Source organism: Gigantopelta aegis, chromosome 10, assembly GCF_016097555.1.
Source record: "Gigantopelta aegis isolate Gae_Host chromosome 10, Gae_host_genome, whole genome shotgun sequence".
NCBI classification, from domain to species: domain Eukaryota; kingdom Metazoa; phylum Mollusca; class Gastropoda; order Neomphalida; family Peltospiridae; genus Gigantopelta; species Gigantopelta aegis.
The window spans coordinates 26,551,572-26,576,450 of record NC_054708.1 but is presented as its reverse complement, the minus strand read 5'-3'; the positions used below and the strand labels follow the sequence as shown (position 1 = coordinate 26,576,450).

The 24,879-nt window shown below is 40.7% G+C and overlaps 1 protein-coding gene across 2 annotated transcripts in view; it reads left to right on the top strand.

Annotated features, from left to right (window-relative positions):
- LOC121384148 (serine/threonine-protein phosphatase 2A activator-like) overlaps nt 1–5,825 on the top strand; it is a 30,228-nt gene extending 24,403 nt beyond the window's left edge. For both annotated transcript variants that reach the window (XM_041514400.1, XM_041514399.1), the window contains exon 10: nt 5,017–5,825. In XM_041514400.1, coding sequence (XP_041370334.1) covers nt 5,017–5,088 — 72 coding nt within the window. In that variant the 3' untranslated portion in view covers nt 5,089–5,825. The remainder of the gene's footprint in view (nt 1–5,016) is intronic.
- The last annotated feature ends 19,054 nt before the right edge of the window (nt 5,826–24,879 follow it).

Genomic DNA, 24,879 nt, shown 5'->3' with positions numbered 1-24,879 from the left:
AGAGCATCACTGAAGGCACTGCTGTGCCATCGGTAAAGCTTTTCAACAATGGCAAAATGTATACACCTGGTGTACATTATCTGCCAATATTTGACATTTGAAGTATGTCTGCATACATCTAAATAACCTTTCAGTCATGTTTATTTGCTGCAAAAGTCAAAGGAAATGGCATAGGCAGGTTCAGAATTGCCGTCGTTGGGCCGTTTCACAGCAGTTAAAAACAGAATTGCTGTTTGACTCATTGGTGTAGCCAGGGGTGGGACATAGCCCAGTGGTAAAGCGCTTGCTCGATGCGCGGTCGGTCTGGTATCGATCCCCTATCTGTGGGGTGGTGCATATAAAAGATTCCTTGCTGCTAATCGAAAAGAGTAGCCCATGAAGTAGCGACAGCGGGTTTCCTCCCTCAATATCTGTGTGGTCCTTAACCATATGTCCGACACCATATAACCATAAATAAAATGTGTTGAGTGCATCGTTAAATAAAACATTTCCTTATTGAGATTAGTCTTGATCAGTGCTGTTCTATTATTATTTCTGGTCAGTGTTGTGTGTAAAACGGTGGGAAATATGAATGAGTATGCGTAAGCTTGATCAAGCGACATTTCGCCTGCAGTAGTCAGAAGGTTAAAAACAAAAAAAACAAAAAACACCCAACAAACAAACAAACAAAAAACATGAACAACCAAACACAACTATTCATTGCAATTTATTTCACGTCCTGAAACCATCTTGACTTTACTAGATTTCTCTCAACAATTTGTTGCAGTCACCGCACCCAATTACACAAATCTCAGACTATTTTCTTCAGTTTAATGCATTATTGTGCTTGTATCCTGTGGGGCTACAAAAACATCAGCCTGGACACTGACTGCTGGAATGTCCAAAACAGATGGTAAAGAGCTTCATAAAATTTCCAGAACAATCCAGAGTCGACGTTTGTATTTAAGTGGTGTGATCGGTCAATGAACTATTTACTTCACTGTAATGCATTATTGTGCTTGTATTCTGTGGGGCTACAAACACACCAGCCTGGACACTGACCGCTCAATATCTGTGTGGTCCTTACCATATGTCCGACGCCATATAACCGTAAATAAAATGTGTTGAGTGCGTCGTTAAATAAAACATTTCCTTCCTTCTTACGCAATTTTTTTTGTTGTTGTAAACCGGCCATTATTGAGATTAGTCTCGATCAGTGCTGTTCTGTTATTATTTCCAGTCAGGAAATATGAATGAGTTAATGTACTGTATGCAGTAAGCTTGATCGAGTAACGTTTTGCCTGCAGTAGTCGGAAGGTTTAAAAAACCAAAAAAAACCAACAAACAAAAAAACCCCACGAACAACCAAACACAACTATTCATTGCAATTTATTTCATATCTTGAAACCATCTTGACTTTACTTGATTTCTCGCTACAATTTTGTTGCAGTCGCGGCACCCAGTGACACAAATCTCAGACTATTTGCTTCATTTTAATGCATTATTGTGCTTGTATTCTGTGGGGCTACAAACACACCCGCCTGGACACTGACCGCTGGGTTGTCCAGGACAGAGACTAATGAACTTCATAAAGTTTCCAGAACAATCCAGAGTCGACGTTTGTATTTCAATGGTGTGTTTGGTCAATGAACTGTGAAAACTGTTAAACAGAATCACCTGTTACTCTTCACTTAGATTGCATGTAATTAGTTAAATTGCTACTTCTCGTGTTTAACTCATTGGTGTAGCTAGGGGTGGGACGTAGCCCAGTGGTAAAGCGCTCACTCGATGCGTAGTCTGTCTGGGATCAATCTCCATCGGTAGGCCCATTGGGCTATTTCTCGTTCCAGCCAGTGCACCACGATGGGTATATCAAAGGACATGGTATGTACTACCCTGTCTGTGGGATGGTGCATATAAAAGATCCCTTGCTGCTAATCGAAAAGAGTAGCCCATGAAGTGGCGACAGCGGGTTTCCTCCCTCAATATCTGTGTGGTCCTTAACCATATGTCCGACACCATATAACCATAAATAAAATGTGTTGAGTGCATCGTTAAATAAAACATTTCCTTATTGAGATTAGTCTTGATCAGTGCTGTTCTATTATTATTTCTGGTCAGTGTTGTGTGTAAAACGGTGGGAAATATGAATGAGTATGCGTAAGCTTGATCAAGCGACATTTCGCCTGCAGTAGTCAGAAGGTTAAAAACAAAAAAAACAAAAAACACCCAACAAACAAACAAACAAAAAACATGAACAACCAAACACAACTATTCATTGCAATTTATTTCACGTCCTGAAACCATCTTGACTTTACTAGATTTCTCTCAACAATTTGTTGCAGTCACCGCACCCAATTACACAAATCTCAGACTATTTTCTTCAGTTTAATGCATTATTGTGCTTGTATCCTGTGGGGCTACAAAAACATCAGCCTGGACACTGACTGCTGGAATGTCCAAAACAGATGGTAAAGAGCTTCATAAAATTTCCAGAACAATCCAGAGTCGACGTTTGTATTTAAGTGGTGTGATCGGTCAATGAACTATTTACTTCACTGTAATGCATTATTGTGCTTGTATTCTGTGGGGCTACAAACACACCAGCCTGGACACTGACCGCTCAATATCTGTGTGGTCCTTACCATATGTCCGACGCCATATAACCGTAAATAAAATGTGTTGAGTGCGTCGTTAAATAAAACATTTCCTTCCTTCTTACGCAATTTTTGTTGTTGTTGTAAACCGGCCATTATTGAGATTAGTCTCGATCAGTGCTGTTCTGTTATTATTTCCGGTCAGGAAATATGAATGAGTTAATGTACTGTATGCAGTAAGCTTGATCGAGTAACGTTTTGCCTGCAGTAGTCGGAAGGTTTAAAAAACCAAAAAAAAACCAACAAACAAAAAAAACCCCACGAACAACCAAACACAACTATTCATTGCAATTTATTTCATATCTTGAAACCATCTTGACTTTACTTGATTTCTCGCTACAATTTTGTTGCAGTCGCGGCACCCAGTGACACAAATCTCAGACTATTTGCTTCATTTTAATGCATTATTGTGCTTGTATTCTGTGGGGCTACAAACACACCCGCCTGGACACTGACCGCTGGGTTGTCCAGGACAGAGACTAATGAACTTCATAAAGTTTCCAGAACAATCCAGAGTCGACGTTTGTATTTCAATGGTGTGTTTGGTCAATGAACTGTGAAAACTGTTAAACAGAATCACCTGTTACTCTTCACTTAGATTGCATGTAATTAGTTAAATTGCTACTTCTAGTGTTTAACTCATTGGTGTAGCTAGGGGTGGGACGTAGCCCAGTGGTAAAGCGCTCACTCGATGCGTAGTCTGTCTGGGATCAATCTCCATTGGTAGGCCCATTGGGCTATTTCTCGTTCCAGCCAGTGCACCACGATGGGTATATCAAAGGACATGGTATGTACTACCCTGTCTGTGGGATGGTGCATATAAAAGATCCCTTGCTGCTAATCGAAAAGAGTAGCCCATGAAATGGCGACAGCGGGTTTCCTCTCTCAATATCTGTGTGGTCCTTAACCATATGTCCGACGCCATATAGCAGTAAATAAAATGTTTTGAGTGCGTCGTTAAATAAAACATTTCCTTCCTTCTTACGCAATTTATTTTTTTGTAAACCGGCCATTATTGAGATTAGTCTCGATCAGTGCTGTTCTGTTATTATTTCAGGTCGGGAAATATGAATGAGTTAATGTACTGTATGCAATAAGCTTGATCGAGTAACGTTTCGCTTGCAGTAGTCAGAAGGTTAAAAAAAAACAAAAAAACACTCCAAAACATTCCTCCAAAAAAACAACAAACAAACAAAAAACACGAACAACCAAACATAACTATTCATTGCAATTTATTTCATATCCTGAAACCATCATGACTTTACTTGATTTCTCTCTACAATTTTGTTGCAGTAGCCGCACCCAGTGACACAAATCTCAGACTATTTGCTTCATTTTAATGCATTATTGTGCTTGTATTCTGTGAGGTAAAAACACACCAGCCTGGACACTGACCGCTGGGTTGTCCAGGACAGAGACTAATGAACTTCATAAAGTTTCCAGAACAATCCAGAGTCGATGTTTGTATTTAAATGGTGTGATCGGTCAGTGAACTGTGAAAACTGTTCTTATTAACACTTCTTCCTACGTGTAAGACCATTCTTAAAAATAAAATGTGTTTGTCCATTTCCGACCAGCGATTTCAAATATGCTCCAGGTTTGCTCCATGCATGTTTTTGAAAGATTAAAATAAATCTTTTGCATATAATGCCACATATGAGATACTTTATCCGTATCACATATTAATGTTGTAGTTTTGAACACTTCTGGATATCGGGTTTTAAATCTACTTAAGACAACATTAATCAGTGAAAGAAAAAAGTACATCTAAAAACAAATCTGCTTGTCTGCCAATATTTTCACTTGTTTAAACAAGTGGGAAATTGTAGGGCAGGTGGTGGATGTAGGATGAAATGTTTTCACCCTGCGGGGCCCGCAGAGTGTATTTAAAAGTGTATGTCAGGGAGGTGGGGTGGGGGTGGAGGCACAGTTACTGATAGTAACTTAGTGTGATGGTGTGGAGGATGAATGCACCTGTAGACATGTACTTGAGGGTCTGAATCTGCGGAGAACATTTTGAATCTCAAGTGTTGAAGTATGGCATTGCCAGCCTTCTGAGCACAGCAAAAGGGAAAATTGTTCCGCAGACCTCTGCCCCAGACTTTTTAAAAATTTTTAAACAGAATCACTTGTTACTCTTCACTTAGATTGCATGTAATTCGTTAACTTGCTACTCATTGATGTAGACAGGATTTTATATTGTGGGGAGGACAGCCATGCCAACCACAGTCTATGAGTCATGTTATGTGGCTTAATGAAGCCAAGGAACCCATCCTAGTTTTTATCCTACTCATCCAAGTGCCTTGGGAGTGGCGGTGGACTTCACAGGTAATAAGCTTCAACATTAACTTACACTGTGTTTTTTCACTTCTACTTTCAGGTGCTATCGAAACATCCAATTATGCAGCATTTTCTCTTTGGAAGTCTGCTGTCCATTGATCCTCTACCTTGAACATTTATCGTGTGGAATCTAATGCACTAAAAAGTATCAACAAAACGTGATATAACAAAATAGCTAGATGATGCCACACAGAGATCAAGAGGGAATAAGCTGACACATGTACCAAAGAATATTCAGAAAACATATGAGAAAACAAGATACACGTACTTTGGTCTTGCCATACACAGATCAGGGGCAATATTGTAAAGTGGTGTTTAGCACCGTCTGTTTGTCTGTCAGTATGTCTGTCTGTCTGTCATACATGTTACCAGTGCCATCCTCCCATAGTGAGGGTAGGATGTCCTGCCTGTCGTAGTGTGTTCGCTAGAAGGTTGCAGGTGGAGATATTTTAAAATAATAAATAAAAAATTGTTTTTGATTGTCTTGGAATTTTGGAAGATCTAAGCGTTTTTTTGATTGGTTGGATGAGATTTAGCTCAGTTGGCAGAGTGCTTGCCTGGCATGCTTGGGTCATGGGATTGAATCCCCTCAGCAGACCCACTGGATTTTTGTCCATCCCAACCACTGACTCGCAACTGGTAATTGTATATCAAAAGATGTGGTATGTTCTGTCTTGTCTGTGGGGAAAGTACATATATGATTGTTTTATGTGTTAAATGTTTGATATGCTGTCTGTGCCACTCTTTGTTAGGTGGACAACCCTAACAAATAAATAAAGATCCTTTGTTGCTAATGGGGAAAATTAGGTTTCCTCAGAAGATTGCGTCACAAGGACCAAATGTTTGAAATCCAACTTTTGTGGTTGTTTTTGTCGAGTATTATGAAGACTTATCTCTCATCTTGATCCATTTCGAAATACTTACGTCTCACCCTACATCAAAAACTCTATAACAACTGAGTTCATTTATATCGACATTGTCGGACATTTATAATTGTCTTAGAGCTGCTAATCCCAGTTATTATACGAGGTATGGACCTTTAAAACAAATAAAATACAGCACCTTTCAGGAAATATTAGACATATTTTGTTTTTAGCTATGAACACGATTACATTCATCCAGTTCTTGAACCAAGTCAAAAAAATTAAAACAATTTATAAACGGCGTTTTCAAAACAAAAAAATTAATGTCACTAGATATTGGTTATTGGGCGTCAAATATTTTATAATTGTGACACATAAGACGCACGCACGCACACTCCAGATATCGTTTTACGGGCCAGAAAAGTTAGTTTGTTTTGTTTAACGACACCACTAGAGCACATTGCACGGGCCTGAAATATTCAATAAGAATGACTAACCGGTTAAGATGTGACGCTACAATTTGAATTTGACAAAAAACGTTACCATAGTTTGACATCCAATAGCCGATGTATTTTTTGTGCTAGGGTGTTGTTAAACATGCATTCATTCATTTTGACAAAGAACTGGCTATTATTTTAATGCATGGATATTTTTTTAAGGGTCAATGTTGACGTCAGTGGATTATTACTGTACCTAGTCCTGCGTAACCTTTATTCCCTGTCAGGCGCGGATCCAGGTTGAAGGTTTTGGGGGTGCATATTTCAATGGTATTTCGACATTTTCCGTTCAGATACGAAAATTACCGGAAACGTTACGTTGGTAATAAAAACGTGACGTCAACAATGCTATGACATTTTAATATGCGTATTGATGTCAAAGCGATACTACGTACATTCTTCAAAAAAATAGTTTAAACTAAAAAAATGTACAAACAAAATCGCTATTTGACATTTATAAGCATATTTAATGTGTGCAGTATAAATATAAACCTAATGTAGTAATGACGACAGCTAATTACATGCAGCTCTATTTCAATCGTTTCTGAAAGTATTGAATGGCTATATCAACAGAGGTAAGTGTTTGATTTTTTGTTTTTTATTTGATTGATCGTTTATTGGGACCGATCATAGGCGTACGGGCTCCCATTATTGTAGGGGGCTGGCTGGCTTTTGCCCGAATTAAATGAATATGCCCGAATCTGGACAACTACATTTATTCGTATTAAAAGCATTACTACCAAACAGCTGTATATGGTTACAAACGAATCGCTACGCATTTTTGCATGAATTACAACTAATTTTGAGGTTAGAATGATGAATACATTGTAAAAATGTCTCCGTTTAGCCTGTATCATCTGTATAATTTTTACCCGTATTTTGGGCAGTGGGGGAGCATTTGCCCAGCCCCGACCCCGCCACCTGCCCCGTCGCGTACGCTTATAGGACCGATGAAGGCAAAGGTGGGTGGTGCGGGGAGCCCACACTATCTACGAGTCTATTATGGAGCGACAGGTAAATGTAAAAGATGATTGGGTGTGATTGAACCACGCCAGTGTACTTGGGTGTCGTGCCCCTAATATATTTGGTGAAATTTTAAAATGCACAAGAAATTATAATTTTGATACTCATAGTCAGGATAAATTAAATTTATTTGTTTATATATATATATTGGATGCGATGGGGGGAACCAAAACAATATTTTATATGGAGTGGAGCGGGGAATGCGACTGAGGTGTACAGGCCCCACATGCTCCCCCTGACAGCAATTGCAATATAGTGAATATAAGGTCTGACAATATTATGTGATCATTAATATTTATCTTGCACCACGACTGGTATATCAAAGGCCGTGGTATGTGCTATCCTGTCTGTGGGATGGTGCACATAAAAGATCCCTTGCTACTAATGAAAAAATGTAGAGACTATATGTCAAAAGTATCAAATGTTTGACATCCAGTAGTCGATACATCACTGCTCTAGTGGTGTCGTTAAAGAAAACAAACTTTAAAAAAAAAAAAATCTATTTATCAGGCATACTTTTAAAATGTATCCGACAATGTAAAATATTTTCACCTTGCTAGAGAAGTGCTCTCAAACTGCACCACCACCTTACCGGCCTCGGTGGCGTCGTGGTTAGGCCATCGGTCTACAGGCTGGTAAGTACTGGGTTCGGATCCCAGTCGAGGCATGGGATTTTTAATCCAGATACCGACTCCAAACCTTGAGTGAGTGCTCCGCAAGGTTCAATGGGTAGGTGTAAATCACTTGCACCGACCAGTGATCCATAACTGGTTCAACAAAGGCCATGGTTTGTGCTATCCTGCCTGTGGGAAGCGCAAATAAAAAATCCCTTGCTGTCTGTCGTAAAAGAGTAGGCTATGTGACGACAGCGGGTTTCCTCTAAAAAAAACTGTCGGAAAGACCATATGTTTGACGTCCAGTAGCCGATGATAAGATAAAAAATCAATGTGCTCTAGTGGTGTCGTTAAATAAAACAAACTGCACCAGTGCATCACCTCGGTCACCCCTTTCTGAGTTTACCCTCAAGCATGTGGATATAAAATGATACATAAATAACTGACCATAATAGCTTAATGTAAAAATTATATTCTTCTTAAATTATTTTCGTGCTCATATCCAATTACCGTTCAAGCATGCTGTCCTGGGCACACACCTCAGCTATCTAGGCTGTCTGTCTAGGACAGTGGGTTAGTGGTGTAGTGGTCTTACACTTACCCACTGAGTCGTTAAAACTCGCTCTGGGTGGGAGCCAGTACCGGGCTGCGAACCCTGTACCTACCAGCCTTGTGTCCGATGGCCTAACCACGACATCACGGAGGACGGTAAAAATTATATTGGATAACATAATAACGTGCCTGTATCCAATTAAGGTTCAAGCACATCTCTCCCGGGCACAATCTCTGACTTAGCCAGTGATATTACAGGGTGTACGTTGCCATAGATACATACTACTAGTATTCAAAGACATCAGCACTGGGCTGCCTGTGCGTGTGTATGACGCGACAATTCCTCCTTCCTACGACGGTTGATGAATTTCAATCAATTAATCTACCAGTTGGTCTTAGCGGTGACCCAGCAGATGTTACTGGGACAGGGATAGGGGGAGGGGTGGCGGTAAGGACTTCTGAAATTTTATAAACAAGGATATCGTCAAATAACGAACAATTGGAAGACTCAAAACAAATTATGCTTGGAGAATAAGGTAGTGTAATGGGGGGGGGGGGGGTGGGGGGGAGGGGGGTAAAAGCTGGATTCGCAATATTCGCCCACTCCGACTCCATTGAGTGTCGTCCACAGTGTCGTCCATGTTGGGACTCGAACATTTTACATACTTCATCAAACAAGGTCATGCCATGTTTTTTGTTCCTTATTTCCAAATATTAATTAAAACATTTCTGATGAATAATTTCAAATTAATCTATAGCACAGTGTCTACTCCCTTTTTACAGTCTTTAATCTACCAGTCATGGGGTAGCACTTGGGTTGAACGATCGACACGTTACCTTGCAAGCGTTCTACCACATCCCGCCCCTGTCGAGAGAGAGAGACAGACAGGCAAGCGGACAGACAGAAAGAGAAACAGACCGAAGACAAGCCAAGAGATTGGCCCCTAGGAACGGTATCTGGAGTGGGGGATGCACAACCTCTAGTGAGGGGTAACAGCCTCCATAGTGGTGGGGGGGGGGGGGGCCACAAACTATATTTTTTTACCTTTATTAATATAAATAGGACAATTTTTTTTTTTTTTTGCGTCTAGTAGGGGGAGACAGAAAGATAAGAGATAATGAGAGACGGAAGGAAGAAAGAGGCGGGATGGGGAGGAAATACCTCTTGTTCGACTTTGTCCTTCGCCACTTCTTATTTTTGCAGTTACATACGTACAGACTGTTTTCGAAATTTTGAAGAATAACAATAAAATAATCAATAATATCACGACCGACCGACATGCCATTGCGTTGGTATAAAAACGTCAACAATGCTATGACGTTTTAACATGCGTATTGATGTCTAAGCGATACTACGTACATTCTTCTAAAAAATAGTTTTAACTCAAAAACAACGTGCAAACAGAATCGCTATTGGACATTTATAAGCATATTTAATGTCTACGAGTCTTTATTATGGGGCAACAGGAAAACATGAAAGATGAATGTGTGTGATTGAACCAGGGGCGGGATTTAGCTCAGTCGGTTGAGTGCTCGCTTGGGGAACTTGCGTCGCAGGGTGGGAGCCAGTACCGGGCTACGAACCCTGTACCTACCAGCCTTATGTCCCATGGCTTAACCACGACACCACCGAGGACGGTAAAAATTATTTTGTATAGTAATCTTGATAAGGGGACATTACTCCTCTTGTCTTACTCGAAGCTCTTTCCAAAACTCCATTTTAATAATGCATACACACCGTAGTTTATTTCATGAATATTTCAGAAATTCAAAACAAACACAGCGCACAAAATTTACTTACTTCAGTAAAATCATAATTGCTAAGCATTCGCATGATATTAACAAAAGGTGAACATTTTATTTATTATACAAAAGACTGATAAATTTAAATTTGTGTTGACCTCGATGAAAAGATTGTTTATCATACCAAAGAAAAATGATGTATTTGCCATACATACCCAGGAAAAGAATATGTAAGCAAAATAAACGCAATCCACTTGGTGGATTATAAGCAAAAGGAACCGGGGGTGGGGGTATTTTACTTGTAGAATACAGGAAATTGCATTTCATGAAGTCTAGTTTCAAACTTGTCCCCCAATCTATCTTTCATTTATTTCTTATATCCAATTAAAAATCAAGCACGCTGTCCTGGGCACACACACCTCAGCTATCTAGGCTGTCTGTCCAGGACAGTGGGTTAGTTGTTAATTGTTAGTGGTTCGTGAGAGAACAGAGGGTGTAGCGACCTTACACCTACCCATTGAGTCGTTAAAACTCGCTCAGGGTGAGAGCCGGTACTGGTATGCGACCCCAGTACCTACCAACCTTTTGGCCGATGGCTTAACATCGACGTCACCGAGACCGGATAAACCTATCAAAAATTGATGCATGAGAATCACAACAGGGAGCAATTAAAATTTTAATGAACCAAGATTTGCACGTAAACGTAAATCTACGACTAAAGCGCAATGGATATTACTACTTAACACTAACAGTACAACTATACATCGTGAAAATTACACTAAGAGTGTTGCAATTCACAGCATTTGTCATGTTAAATTTTACTTGCGAAAAATTGCATTTCTGTATATCTAATTTAAAAAAAAAAAAAATTCTAGGGGAACAGTTCACTCTAACTTCGTGAACTCATTGTTAATAAGTCTGCTCCACCCAGTATTCAATCGCTTCCACCGTCCCTGAATATCAATATGAATAGAGCACATGGCCCCGTTTTACGAAGCGTTCTTAGCCCTAAGATCACCCTTAAGTACTTAGCTATCATATGCAGTTACGGTGATCTTAGCGCTAAGATCGTTTTGTAAAACTTGGCCCAGGTCCATAGAAGAACATTTAAATTCGGGTATGTTTTAGGGGAGGGAGTGGTGGTGGTGGTGGTGTTTGAACGTGCCTCCCTAAACGGACATGACGAGACGTAGCACAGTGGTGAAGCGTAATCGTAATCATTTGCAATATTATTATATAGCTGTTTGGTAGTAATGTAAATGTGTGAATAAACGTTCTTATTGAGATTCGGACAATTTCGTTTAAAACCTCTGAATTCAGGCAAAATCAGAACACCCCCTACCCCCCCCCCCCCCCCCAAAAAAAAAAAAAGATCGGGGGAAAAAAAGGATCTTGTATAGCTATGTGATGGATGATCACTAATAATCTTTTGATATTTTCAGAAAGTATTTCATTCGATTTGTGGTAAACTTAGATTTATTATCATTATCATTATTTAAAAACCAACAACCCATCAACGCCCCCCCCCCCCCCAACAAAAAACCCTACAATTTGATTAAAATCGGCCCCACTGATTCATCACTAGATTGTAAAATCCACAGAACAACAATACAAAACCATCTGGGCTGATTTGCTATTTTCAAAACGAATAAACCGGCCTCGGTGGCGTCTTGGTTAGGCCATCGATCTACAGGCTGGTAGGTACTGGGTTCGGATCCCAGTCGAGGCATGGGATTTTTAATCCAGAGACCAACTCCAAACCCTGAGTGAGTGCTCCGCAAGACTCAGTGGGTAGGTGTCAACCACTTGCACCGACCAGTGATCCATAACTGGTTCAACAAAGGCCATGGCTTGTGCTATCCTGCCTGTGGGAAGCGCACATAAAAGATCCCTTTCTGCCTGTCGTAAAAGAGTAGCCTATGTGGCGACAGCGGGTTTCCTCTAAAAAACAGTGTCAGAATGACCATATGTTTGATGTCCAATAGCCGATGATAAGATAAAAAAATTAATGTGCTCTAGTGGCGTCGTTAAATAAAACAAACTTTACTCTCTTTTTTTTTCAATAACTACAGGATGACGTCAAGCGTTAAGCATCCAGCCGTAAAATGTGTGTTTCGAAAGAGAAATACCACAGTATGTGAATATGTGCACGTTAGGGAAGAAAAGCTGTAATAAATATTCTCATGGACAAGATGGCGTGTTTTCCTGAGTCCCGAAGGAAGTCGGAAGCGCTCTTGATAAAGACATGTTTTATTTCTATACTGTGCACAAGCAATCCTTCATCCCCATCACAGGTGGGCCCACTGGGCTATCTCTCATTCCAGTCAGTGCACCACAACCATACCAATTTCATTCATTAAAAGACCCCAGTGGTAAAGTGGGCTCATTGGGCTATTTTTCGTTCCAGCCAGTGCACCACGACTGGTATATTAAAGGCTGTGGTGTGTGCTATATTATGTATGTAGGATGGTGCATATAAAAGATCCCTTGCTACTAATGAGAAAATGTAGCGGGTTTCCTCTCTAAAATTATATGTTAAAATTACAAAAATTATGTTCAACATCCAGTAGCCGATGATTAATAAATCAGTGTGCTCTAGTGGTGTCGTTAAATAATAACTTTCATTCCCATCACAGCCGCCTGTGCAGAAATTTTAGCGGTTGGGGTGGGAGAGTCAAGACTGGTGAGTGGGGGGTGGGGGTGGGTGGGGGGAGGTGGTGGCGGGGTGGGGTGGGGGGGGGGGGGGTTGGTAAAGTCGTGCTCGGCCGGGAAAATAATATTCGAAAAAAGAAAAAAGAAATTTTGTTTGAGCATTATTGGACCTGTAGACTGACCTCCATGGAAATTATCTCAGTAGGAAAAGGATGGTTTGGTTTAGGCCTTTCCCGAGATTCTGATATAACAGGGTGTGCCTTGCCATAAATACTTATTATTCAAGACATCAGCACTGGGCTGCCTGTGCGTGTGTATGACGCGACAATTCCTCCTTCCTACGACGGTTGATGAATTTCAATCAATTTATCTACCAGTTGGTCTTAGCGGTGACCAAGCAGATGTTACTGGGGCAGGGGAAGGGGTGGATGGGTGGTGGTGGTGGTGGCGGGGCGGTAAGGGCTTCTGAAATCCTACAGTTATAAACGAGGATCTCGTCAAATAACGAACAACTGGAAGACTCAAAATAAATTATGCTTGGAGAATAAGGTGGTGTAATGGTTTGGGCTTGGTGTTTTTAAACTCGATTCGCAATACTCACCCACTCCGACTCCGTTGAGTACAACATGCTGTGGGTTTTTAAAACATTATATTTGGTACCCAATAACCTCTGTTTATGTCATCTACAGTGTCGTCCATGTTGGGACTGAAACATTTTACATACTTCATCAAAACAAGGTCATGCCATGTTTTTTTCCCTTATTTCCAAATATTAATTAAAACATTTCTGATGAATATTTTCAAATTAGTCTACAGCACACTGAGCACAGTGCCACGGTGTTACCACTGAGCGTATAAAGTGCTGGTTTAAAAAAAATCCTTGACTAAAAACGATAGTAGGTCTACTTTGGTTGAACGATCGACACACTGCCTTGCGAGTGTTCTACCAAAACCCGCCCCTGTACCTGGCGAGAGAGAGAGAGAGAGAGAGAGAGAGAGAGAGAGAGAGAGAGAGAGAGAGAGAGAGAGAGAGAGAGAGAGAGAGAGAGAGGAAGAGAAGGAAGGAAGGAAGAAAGAGGCGGGTTGCAGAGGAAATCGAATTGTAGTATACCTCCTGTTAGACTTCGACCTTCGCCATTCGTAACATTTTTGCAATTACATACGTACATACTGTTTCGGAATTTTGAAGAATAACAATAAAATAATCAATAATATCACGACCAACTGACATGCCATTGCCAACAAGTGCTATACTATATGGCTCTAGTTATTGGTGTGAGCGGTCAACTTACAACTATCCTCGAAAAAGGATTGGCTCTAGGTAACTAACGAGTATTTTGATCTGAATGACCAGTTAATGTTATACAAAAACTGCGTCACGTCGCGTATAACCTGGGTTGGGGTTTTTTTAGGGTTTTTTTAGCAAAAACATTTTTCTTCTAGTTAAAACGAAATTATAAAACAATGGTTGTACTTTTTTTTTTTTGTAAAGTTAAGTTTGTTTTGATTAACTATAGCATATTGATTTATTAATAATCGACTATTGGATGTCACACATTTGGTAATTTTGACATATAGTCTTAGAGAGGAAACCCGCTTAATTTTCCCATTATTAGCAAGGGATCTTTTACATGCACGATCCCATAGCCAGGATAGCACATACCACAACCTTTAATACACCAGTCGTGGTACACCGGCTGGAATGGGAAATAGCTCAGTGGGCCCACGTGTGATGGGGATGAGACATTGTTGGTGCACAGTATAGAAATAAAACATATCTTTTTCAAAACCGCATCAGACTTCCTCCAGGTCACTATCATAAGAAAAACACGCAAGCGGTCTTTACAAATACCGCAGGCAGGATAACACATACCACGGCATTTGATATACCAGTCGTGGTGCCCTGGCTGTGACTAGAAATAACCCAAATGGCCCACCGACGGGGATCGATCCCAGACCGACCGTGCATCAGGCGAACGCTTAAATACCAGTGGGCTACGTCCACCCCACCCCACCCCACCCCACCCCACCCCACCCCACCCCACCCCACCCCACCGTTTCAATGTTAAGTCTTTATACTATTTAATACTAATTGGTGTTAACCAAAAGGTGTAGACTATGTAGTGACTTTTCAATTTTTAACATTTATTTTGATTTTAATTCCATCGCCCAAGTATCGTAGCAATCATAACAACTGGCATAGTCAAAAAGGTTCGTGTGAATTAAGCCAGCTGCCATTTCTTTTATCCCAAGAAATTGGGATGGGCAACCTTTCTAACATCGATGCTTATGCTTCGCGTTGTTAAAGTCATGTATGGATCTTTATTCCAACCCCATAGAAAGACGTTGGTTTTGTTTAACGACACCACTAGAGCACATTGATTAATTAATCATCGGCTATTGGATGTCAAACATTTGGTAATTCTGTTTTTCGGACATCTATTTACTAGTGCTAACTAAAGTCGGTTCTATACCTGTTAGTTTCCACTAAGATGATTAAAATCTTGATAGAAGTTCAGTTTCAAAGAAATGATACAGGAATTACCAATAATGAAAAAACATGTTAACCTTTTATCAAAAGAAGCTAACTTGTTATTTTTCCATACCGGTAACTTACAAAAAATGTGAATAATGTTTTAGTTTTACTTAAATCCTGTTACAAAAATGGAGCCAGACATATAATAATAATAATAAAAAGAAGTTTGTTTTGTTTAACAACACCACTAGAGCACATTGATTTATTAATCATCGGCTATTGGATGTCAAACATTTGGTAATTCTGACTCGTAGTCATCAGAGGAAACCAGCTACATATTTCCTACTGCAGAAAAGGATCTTTTATATGCACTTTCCCACAGACAGGAAAACACATACTACGACTTTTGACCAGTTGTGGTGCACTGGTTGGAACGAGAAAAAACCAATCAGTTGAATGGATCCACCGATGTGATTCGATCCTGCGACGCAAACACCTCAGGCGAGCACTCAACCGACTGAGCTAAATCCCGCCCATGACCCCGAAGGAATGATATAGGAAGTGGGTAGAGACATCTTGTATATATAGGACTACAGATGGGTGGGTACAAGCACAATATGTTGGTTTATGATAAAGTGGGACCCCAAAAAAAGTAAAATGTTGAGCCTTTACAGGACGCGATCCCTGCAGGCCAGAACCCTCCCCCCCCCCCTCGGTAGGCAGAGGCGGATCCAGAAAATCCATTGGGGGTGGGGGTGGGGGGGCAATGACGAGACGTTTGGGGGGGATCGTTAAAAAAAAATATATATATATATATAATAACATTATAACTGTCGCAAAATTTAGGGGTGGGGGCGCGGGCCCCCCTAGATCCGCCTCTGGTAGGGGACATGTATTGCTTTAGCAGTACTTTCATAATGCTTGTTATTATTTATTTATTTTTATTTATTTATTTATTTTTTTTTTTTTTTTTTTGGGGGGGGGAGGGAGTTGTCTGAATTATAATATTATATTAAACAAAATACCAGAATCTGAATAAAAACCACAGGCGCACAGGCTCCTGGTTTTGTAGGGGAACAGGCTGATCTTTGCCCGAATCTGGATAACAACATTTATTTGTATTATCATTAAAGCCAAATGGCTTTATAGGATTGCAAATGAATCACAACGTATTTCACATGGACTACAAGTAACGTTTTGTGTAGAATGATGGAAGTACGTTGAAGAAAGGTTTCAGACCAGCTCATTTTCGCCCGAATTTCAGATTGTGCTCCGTCACTGGGTGGGCAGTTGCCTCCTGTCTCGTACGCTTGCTTGTACGCTCATGCAAAGCACACGCATTACCACGATTACCACTAATATTTTGAGTAGAATGACGGAAATACATGGTGAAAAATTTTCAAGCCAGAGCTCATCCATCTTGCACGAATGTCTTCATAGTTTTTGCCAGAATTCGAACATTTGCTTCCCTGACTCCCCAGTCTCGTATCCTTAAATGGCTACCCCTCCCTCAACACCAGGACCGTACCCTGATCAAAATCCTAAGGGATGTGGGCACTAGTTTTTTTATAAACAAATGAAACACTATACAAATTAAACACTGAAATGTGTATGCTATTTTCTGGAGTAAAAAAAAAAAAAGTGAGATTCTCGGGGGGGGGGGGGGGGTGCAATTACCCCCCGTCCCCCTGCCCCCTCTGAGGGTACGGCCCCGAACATAAAACCCAGCTGACGTCAGTAGATTAACCAAGGTGCTGGCGTATCGTTAAATACACATTCTTGCCTCGAGCCCGTGGGGAGACCTATAGAAACGGTCTGATGAAAACAAACCGATATAGACCATTTTTTTGTTTGCCTTCGTCGTGTTACTTGGGTTTCTGAATTAGCTGCTGATAGGCTGGTCGAGTTCTCATTGTCATAGCGTAATGACAAATCAATACCAAATCCATCACCAGTCGAAAAAACCCAAAAACAAAACAAACAAAACTAGTCTATTCTCCCCTGCCTACGCGCGAATAGCACTTTCACTTTCATTTCAACTCTTTTTCGTGCTTATATCCAATAAAGGTTCAAGCACGCTGTTCTGGGCACACACCTCAGCTATCTGGGCTGTCTGTCCAGGACAGTGGGTTAGTTGTTAGTTGGTTAGTGGTTAGCACTTTCATTTTGTTTCTAAAGTTAACGCTAAAGATTGTTTTGTTTAACGATTCCACTAAAGCACATCGACTAGTTAATCATCGGCTATTGGATGGAATGAATGAATGAATGTTTAACGACACCCCAGCACGAAAAATACATCGGCTATTGGGTGTCAAACTATGGATGGTCAAACATTTGGTAATTCTGACTCGTAGTCATCAGAGGAAACCCGCTACATGTTTCCCATTAGCAGTAAGGGATTTTTTTATATGCACCTTCCCACAGACAGGACAGCACATACCACGGCCTTTGACCAGTTGTGCACTTTGTTTCTTTCAATGTGTTTGCGTTTTCATGGGCTGACCAATACTTCGCTTATTTATTTATTTATTTATTTATTTATAAAACAATTTGAAAACCCCCAAAACAACAAAACAAAGAAACCCTAAAAACACAAAACAAAACCAAAAAAAAGCACGCAAAAAACCCAAAATTAATAATTAAATTAAAAAAATTAAATTAAAAAAAAATTGTAATAATACATGATATTGTTAATCGTCTTCGAAATATAATCATGGCACCAAGTACCCGGTTTTAAAATGTCTAAACTATTTTTTTAATTTTTTTATTATTATTATTTAAAAAAAACAAAAACAAAAACCCACCGAGTGGGTTTATCATCTTACACCATGTTATCATTAGTTTAAACTTCCTACGGGCCTGTGAGCGGGTGTTTTCGGATTCATTAATATGTAAACCACAGACAGAATTTACTACTTATATATCTAGTAACGTTTGTGTTGCCGGAGAAAAAGTAAGTGACGTTATATTATTGCCATGCCCCCAGTGTGAAGAAACCAATTATTGGTCAGATTCCACGAGGAGGGTACGTGATTACCATTCCGTTATTAAAATAACTGGGTTACAGAACGGGGTGGGTGGTGTGCGTGCGTGTCTGTGTGTTGTGGGAGGAAAAACAAAATCCAAGATCTCAGAGTACTTTAATATAGGATATTATTCAGTTAGACATTAAAGAACCTTTTTTAAAACTTAAAAATGACACTTTTCCGTATTTTTCCGGCGGTGGCCAGAGGCGTTGCGTGGTATGAACCTTTGGGGGTGTGTGTGTGTGTGTGTGTGTGTGTGTGTGTGTGTTCCAATATGAACCCAGCGGACACTTTTGTCTATATTTTCCTAGGGCATCTATATGAATAGCCTAATACTACATTGTAAAAAAAAAAAAAAAAGAAGGACGTTTCCTCTGCGGGGGTTGGGTGATTCGTTTGACCACCAATCTCAGCCTACGCTCCTGGTAAGTGGATTGCAACTGCGGTTTAACAGTATATATGACAGGTCGTGGTCATGGACTGACGTCATTGTACTAAATAACTGCACGGCTGTAGGCCTCGCCGTGAATAATGCTGCACACAAGACAATCCCGTAATTAGTGGACTTGCTTGTAACAAGGAGTTGTGAGTAGGCTAAAGTAGGAGTAGTCTTCATCACTGGTTATATGAGATCATTATACGTGTAGAGATCAGGTGTGACAAATACCATGGTATGTACAATCCTGTCTGTGGGATGGTACATATAAAAGATCCCTTGCTGCTAATCGAAAAGAGTAGTCCATGGAGTGGCTGGAGCGGGTTTCCTCACTAATTATCTATGTGCTTCTTAGTCATATACAGTGAAACCTCTCAAAACCGGACCCTCGGTAAACCGGAATTCCCTCAAAACCGGACGTTTTTCGCGGCCGCTTTATCAATATCTGTACAGAAGAGAATCTCTCTAAAACGGATACCTTTTAAAACCGGATTTTTTATTTGGTCCAGAAGGTGTCCGGTTTAGGGGGGATTTCACTGTATGTCTTTCGCCATATATGGAACTGTAATTAAAATGTCTTGAGTGTGTCGTTAACTAAAGCATTTCCTTTCTTTTTTTGTCTGTTTTTATACCACATGTAGTATGTATAGGCTACATGCAGTTGTGACACATCGAAATAAATAAAATAAACTGCAGTACCATCGATACGTGTGCCATATTAGTTCGCTTAGTTCAGAAATATCGAATGTGTAATGTTGTGGCACGCCGTGTTAACATAAGCGTACGAGACAGGGGGCAGGCTACCCTCAAAATTAGCGATTCGTTTGCAACCCTACATAGCTGTTTAGCAGTAATACTAATATGAATAAACTTTATTATCCAGATTCGGGCATTTTTGTTTAATTCGGGCAAAAGCCAGCCACCCCCACCCCCCCCCAAAAAAAAAAAAAAAAAAAAAAAAAAAATAATAATAATAATAAAATAAATAAATAATTTTAAAAAAAAATTATAAAAAAAAATAAAAAAATGGAAGCCTGTACGTCTATGCGTGTAAACCGAGTCGCGTTCAGTACAACAAAATTCTTATCTTATTACGTGACAACAAATCTTATAATGAAATCAGAATTTGGCAAGTTGGTTGCACAAAGACAGCAAACTTGTTGGCAACGTTCGTCTGGCAATAACGCTACGAAGTCCTCTTGAGTACTCTCAATTATTTCTTCTTCTAGTAAATTAAAATATTTGGTTGTAAATTTGTTTATTGGCGTAACGATGAAGGTGTAATGGAATGAATGAATGAATGAATGAATGAATGAATGAATGTTTAACGATACCCCAGCACGAAAGATACATAGGCTGTTGGGTGTCAAACTATGATAATGCAAACAAATAAAGTGATGATCAACATCAATATAAGAATTCAAGATTTAAATAAAAATAGTGTAAAGAACTGTACAAAAATACAAATATCACAGATAGATACTGACTTTTGTTCAAAATTTCATTTTTGTGCTGTATTGGCCATTCTCAAAGAGAATGTTACACCCCTGCACCACGGTGAGGTTACAGCACGCGCAGGGGAAGGTGTAATGGAAGCCATCCATTTTGCAACTTTGACATTGCTCAGTCGGCAGAGCACAACGACTGGTATATCAAAGGCCGCGGTATGTACTACCCTGTCTGTGGGATGGTGCATGTAAAAGATCCCTTGCTGCTAACCGAGGCCGGTCTGTTGACTACGAGTCAGAATTAACAAAATGCTTGAAATCCAATAGCCGATGATTAATTAATAAATGTGCTCCAGAGGTGTCGTTAAACAAAACAAAACTTTTGTTTGGTTCAAGACGGTAATTATATCAATTTCATACGGAAAGAAATGTTTTATTTAACGACGCACTCAACACATTTTTTATTTACGGTTATATGGCTTAAGACATATGGTTAAGGAACACACAGATTTTGAGAGAAAACCCGCTGTCGCCACTTCATGGGCTACTCTTTCCGATTAGCAGCGCTTCCCACAGGCAGGATAGCACAAACCATGGCCTTTGTTGAACCAGTTATGGACCACTGGTCGATGCTAGTGGTTTACACCTACCCATTGAGCCTTGCGGAGCACTCACTCAGGGTTTGGAGTCGGTATCTGGATTAAAAATCCTATGCCTCGACTGGGATCCGAACCCAGTACCTACCAGCCTGTAGACCGATGTCCTAACCACGACGCCAAAAGATGTGGCGACAGCGGGGTTTCCTCTATATAAAAAAAACCCAGTGTCAGAATGACCATATGTTTGACGGCCAATAGCCGATGATAAGATTAAAAATCAATGTGCTCTAGTGGCGTCGTTAAATAAAACAAACTTTACTTGTAGTCAACAGAGGAAACCCGCTACATTTTCCTAATGCAGCAAGAGATTGTTTATATGCACATTCCCACAGACAGGAAAGCACATACCACGGCCTTTGACCAGTTGTGGTGCACTGATTGGAACGAGAAAAAGCCCAATCGGTTGAATGGATCCACTAAGGTGATTCGATCCTGCGACGCAAGCACCTCATTCGGCAACCAACCGACTGAACTAAATCCCACCCCCTCATTTGACAAGCTAATGTTAGGGTTCATTCGCACGTTACCAACAAAGAAAAATGACTTGTACAGGACTCTATCACCTGCATAACCCAGTGCCACAATAAATGAATGAATAAATGAATGAATGAATGAATGAATGAATGAATAAATATGACTTTTGTATTTCAACCCTTTACCATTTTAAATTGCGAGAAAGTAAAGATTAGCCAAAGGGATATAGCATACTGCTATATATTAGGGGGGTGTATTCTTGCGTCAGCAATGACGTATAGCCGTCACGTTTCATGTAACGGAAACCACGCATTGGCAATATCTGCATAACTTTAAGTAGGTTGTAGGTAGTGTCTGGCTTATTCACCGGCCACGGTGGTGTCGTTAAGCCATCTGACATAAGGCTGGTAGGCAGGGCCGTACCCTGATCAAAATCCTGGGGGAAGGGCACTACTTTTTTTTTATAAACAAATGAAACACTATACAAATTAAACCCTGGGATGTGTATGCTATTTTCTGGAGTAAAAAAAAAAGGTGAGATTCTCAGGGGGCCAACTACCCCCCCCCCCCCTCCCCCCAGAGGGTACGGCCCTGGTATTTACTGGGTTCGCAGCCCGGTACCGGCTCCCACCCAGAAGGAGTTTTAACCTAATCGGTAGAGTTGTAAGACCATAATACATCGACGTCTCTCTCACTAACCACTAACTTAAACAGACAGCCCAGATAGCTGAGATATGTGCCCAGGACAGCGTGTTTGAACCTTAATTGGATATAAGCACGAAAATAAATATAAATGAAAGAAGGAAGGTTGACCCATTTTAGATTCAACTTTACTTGTGCATTTTTATTAGTGTTTTAATCTAACATATTAAAAACATTTTTATCCGTAAAAGGCCACTTACGATTAGTCATTAGGGGAAGGAAAAAGAAAGTTTGTTTTGTTTAACGACACCACAAAAGCACAGTGATTTATTAATCATCGGCGGAAGTAAGTAGACATTGGGGGCGGGGGGCGGACTTAGTTTCTAGGGGGTTCGGGGGTATACTCCCCCGTAAAATTTTGAAAACTAGATGTTCTAAAATGCAAGTAAAATTCATCTCTGCCTTAAGATTAACTACCAACATTTTTTATTCATAATTATTGGGAGGGGCTACAGCCCCACAGCCCCCCCCCCCCTCCCTGCTCCGACGTGCCTGAACAACTATTCCTTTAATTTGCAGATGTCCATGATATTCCATAATACACCCCCACCCAACACACACACACGCACGGACACACACAAACGTAGGTGCAGGCATGCACACACATAGGCGTACGCACACACACAGGCGTACGGGCTCCCATTTTTGTACGGGTGGGAGGAGGGTGGTTTTTGCCCGAATTAAAAACAAAATGCCCGAATCTGGACAACAACATCTATTCATCTTAGCATTACTACCAAACAGCTATATAAGGTTACAAATGAATCACTAGGCCTACGCATTTTTATATGGTCCAGCCAGTGCACCACGACTGGTATATCAAAGGCCGTGGTATGTACTATTCTGTCTGTGGGATGGTGTATATAAAAATAAAAATAAACTGGTTACTAATGAAAAACTGTAGCGGGTTTCCTATTTATGGCTGTGTAAAAATGACCATATGTTTGACATCCAAATGTCGATGTTTAATAAATCAAATGGATTACAACTAATTTTGAGGTTAGAACGATGGAAATACATGAGGACATCCCGGAAATGTCTCATGCTAAAACATTTGTCCCGAATATCACTGTACTTTTTGTCCAAATTTGAAGGTTTTGCTCCCCGCCTCGTATGCTTATTTATGCACACATTTTAAACCAGAATTTAATCTTCTTTTATTTTAGGAAGGAAAGAAATAGTTTATTTAACGACGCACCCAACACACAGATATTGAGGGAGGAAACCCGCTGTCGCCACTTCATGGGCTACTCTTTTCAATCAGCAGCAAGGGATCTTTTATATGCTTATACGCATCATCCCATAGACAGGATAGCACATACCACGGCCTTTGATGTACCAGTCGTGGTACATTGGCTGGACCGAGATCTTTTATTATAGCTTAGAGGGACAAAACAAACAAAAATTAAAAAAATGACCCATACATTTTTTTTCTCAAGCCACCCTCTCCACTACCACCCCTTTTCCACGGGCATGAATACACAGGGAAACACTACCCACATATACACCAGTGGCAGCAGGCCTACGCACGCTTTGATTGAGCTGTACATTGCAATGTCATCGGCGGTCATTCGGCCCCACCACAGCTGACCACTATATAGCGAATTGAACTGGGTGATATCTTTCGTGTAATACTAATACTAATGGCGCCACAATGGCATGCATTCTACCACGCGTAGGCGACAGCACTTCGTAAACTGTAACAATTTTCAATGTTCCTGCATCTAACAGAGCTTCCAACGTTGGCGTGGGCGACTAAAAGATACGACGGCTCCCATTCATTAGCGCGAGACAATGACGTCATCTCCTCGCCCCGTTAAACCGATTTCTGATCGATCAATACGCGCAAAATTGTGAATGTGAAAGAAAATGACCGTCTTCTGCGGGGTCGCGCCCTCTCTGTTCAATCTGGGACACGGTCACGTGGTACTGGGTACTAGACGAGTCGTGACCGAGTTGCCAGAAATAGGTTTCGATGACATAGTTTTCCTGGCTCAGTTCCGAAAGGAACATTTATCACGGGATAATAAAGAAAAATGTGTACAGGATTAACACCGATTTTATGGTGTTACATGTCGAAAAGCATGTTACTGACAATGCCGCTTGAGTCGGATAGCCCTATCAACTGCTTATACATGTTCGTCATCGGTCAAAGAGTTCTGAATGGATAAAATAAGCCCTTCATTTCATTTCAACTTATTTTCGTGCTTATATCCAATTACAGTTCAAGTACGCTGTCCTGGACACATATCTCAGCTATCTGGGCTGTTTGTCCAGGATAGTGGGCTAGTTGTTAGTGGTTAGTGAGAGAGAAGAGGGTGTAGTGGTCTTACACCTACCCATTCGAGTCGTTAAAAGTCGCTCTGGGTGGGAGCCTGTACCGGGCTGCGAACCCTGTACCTACCAGCCTTATGTCCGATGGCTTAACCACGACACCACAGAGGCCGGTAGTATTATCAAATGCTTATGTTCGTGATCGGTCAGAGTTCTAAATGGATTAACAAGCCCTTCCACCTACGTTCGTCACACGGGTTGGTCAAATGCGCGGGGGGGAAAAGGTTTATATACATAGGCGTCTGAAGCGGGACAGGCGGCACTGCCCCCCACCTCACTCCCACCCCACACACACACACACTCCCCCTCCCCAAACTCAGAAGTTGGGGGGGGGGGGGGGGGGCTAGGCACCCTGTAGTTGAAAGGCAATATATAATATAGCGCCTGGCCTATATTTAACCCAC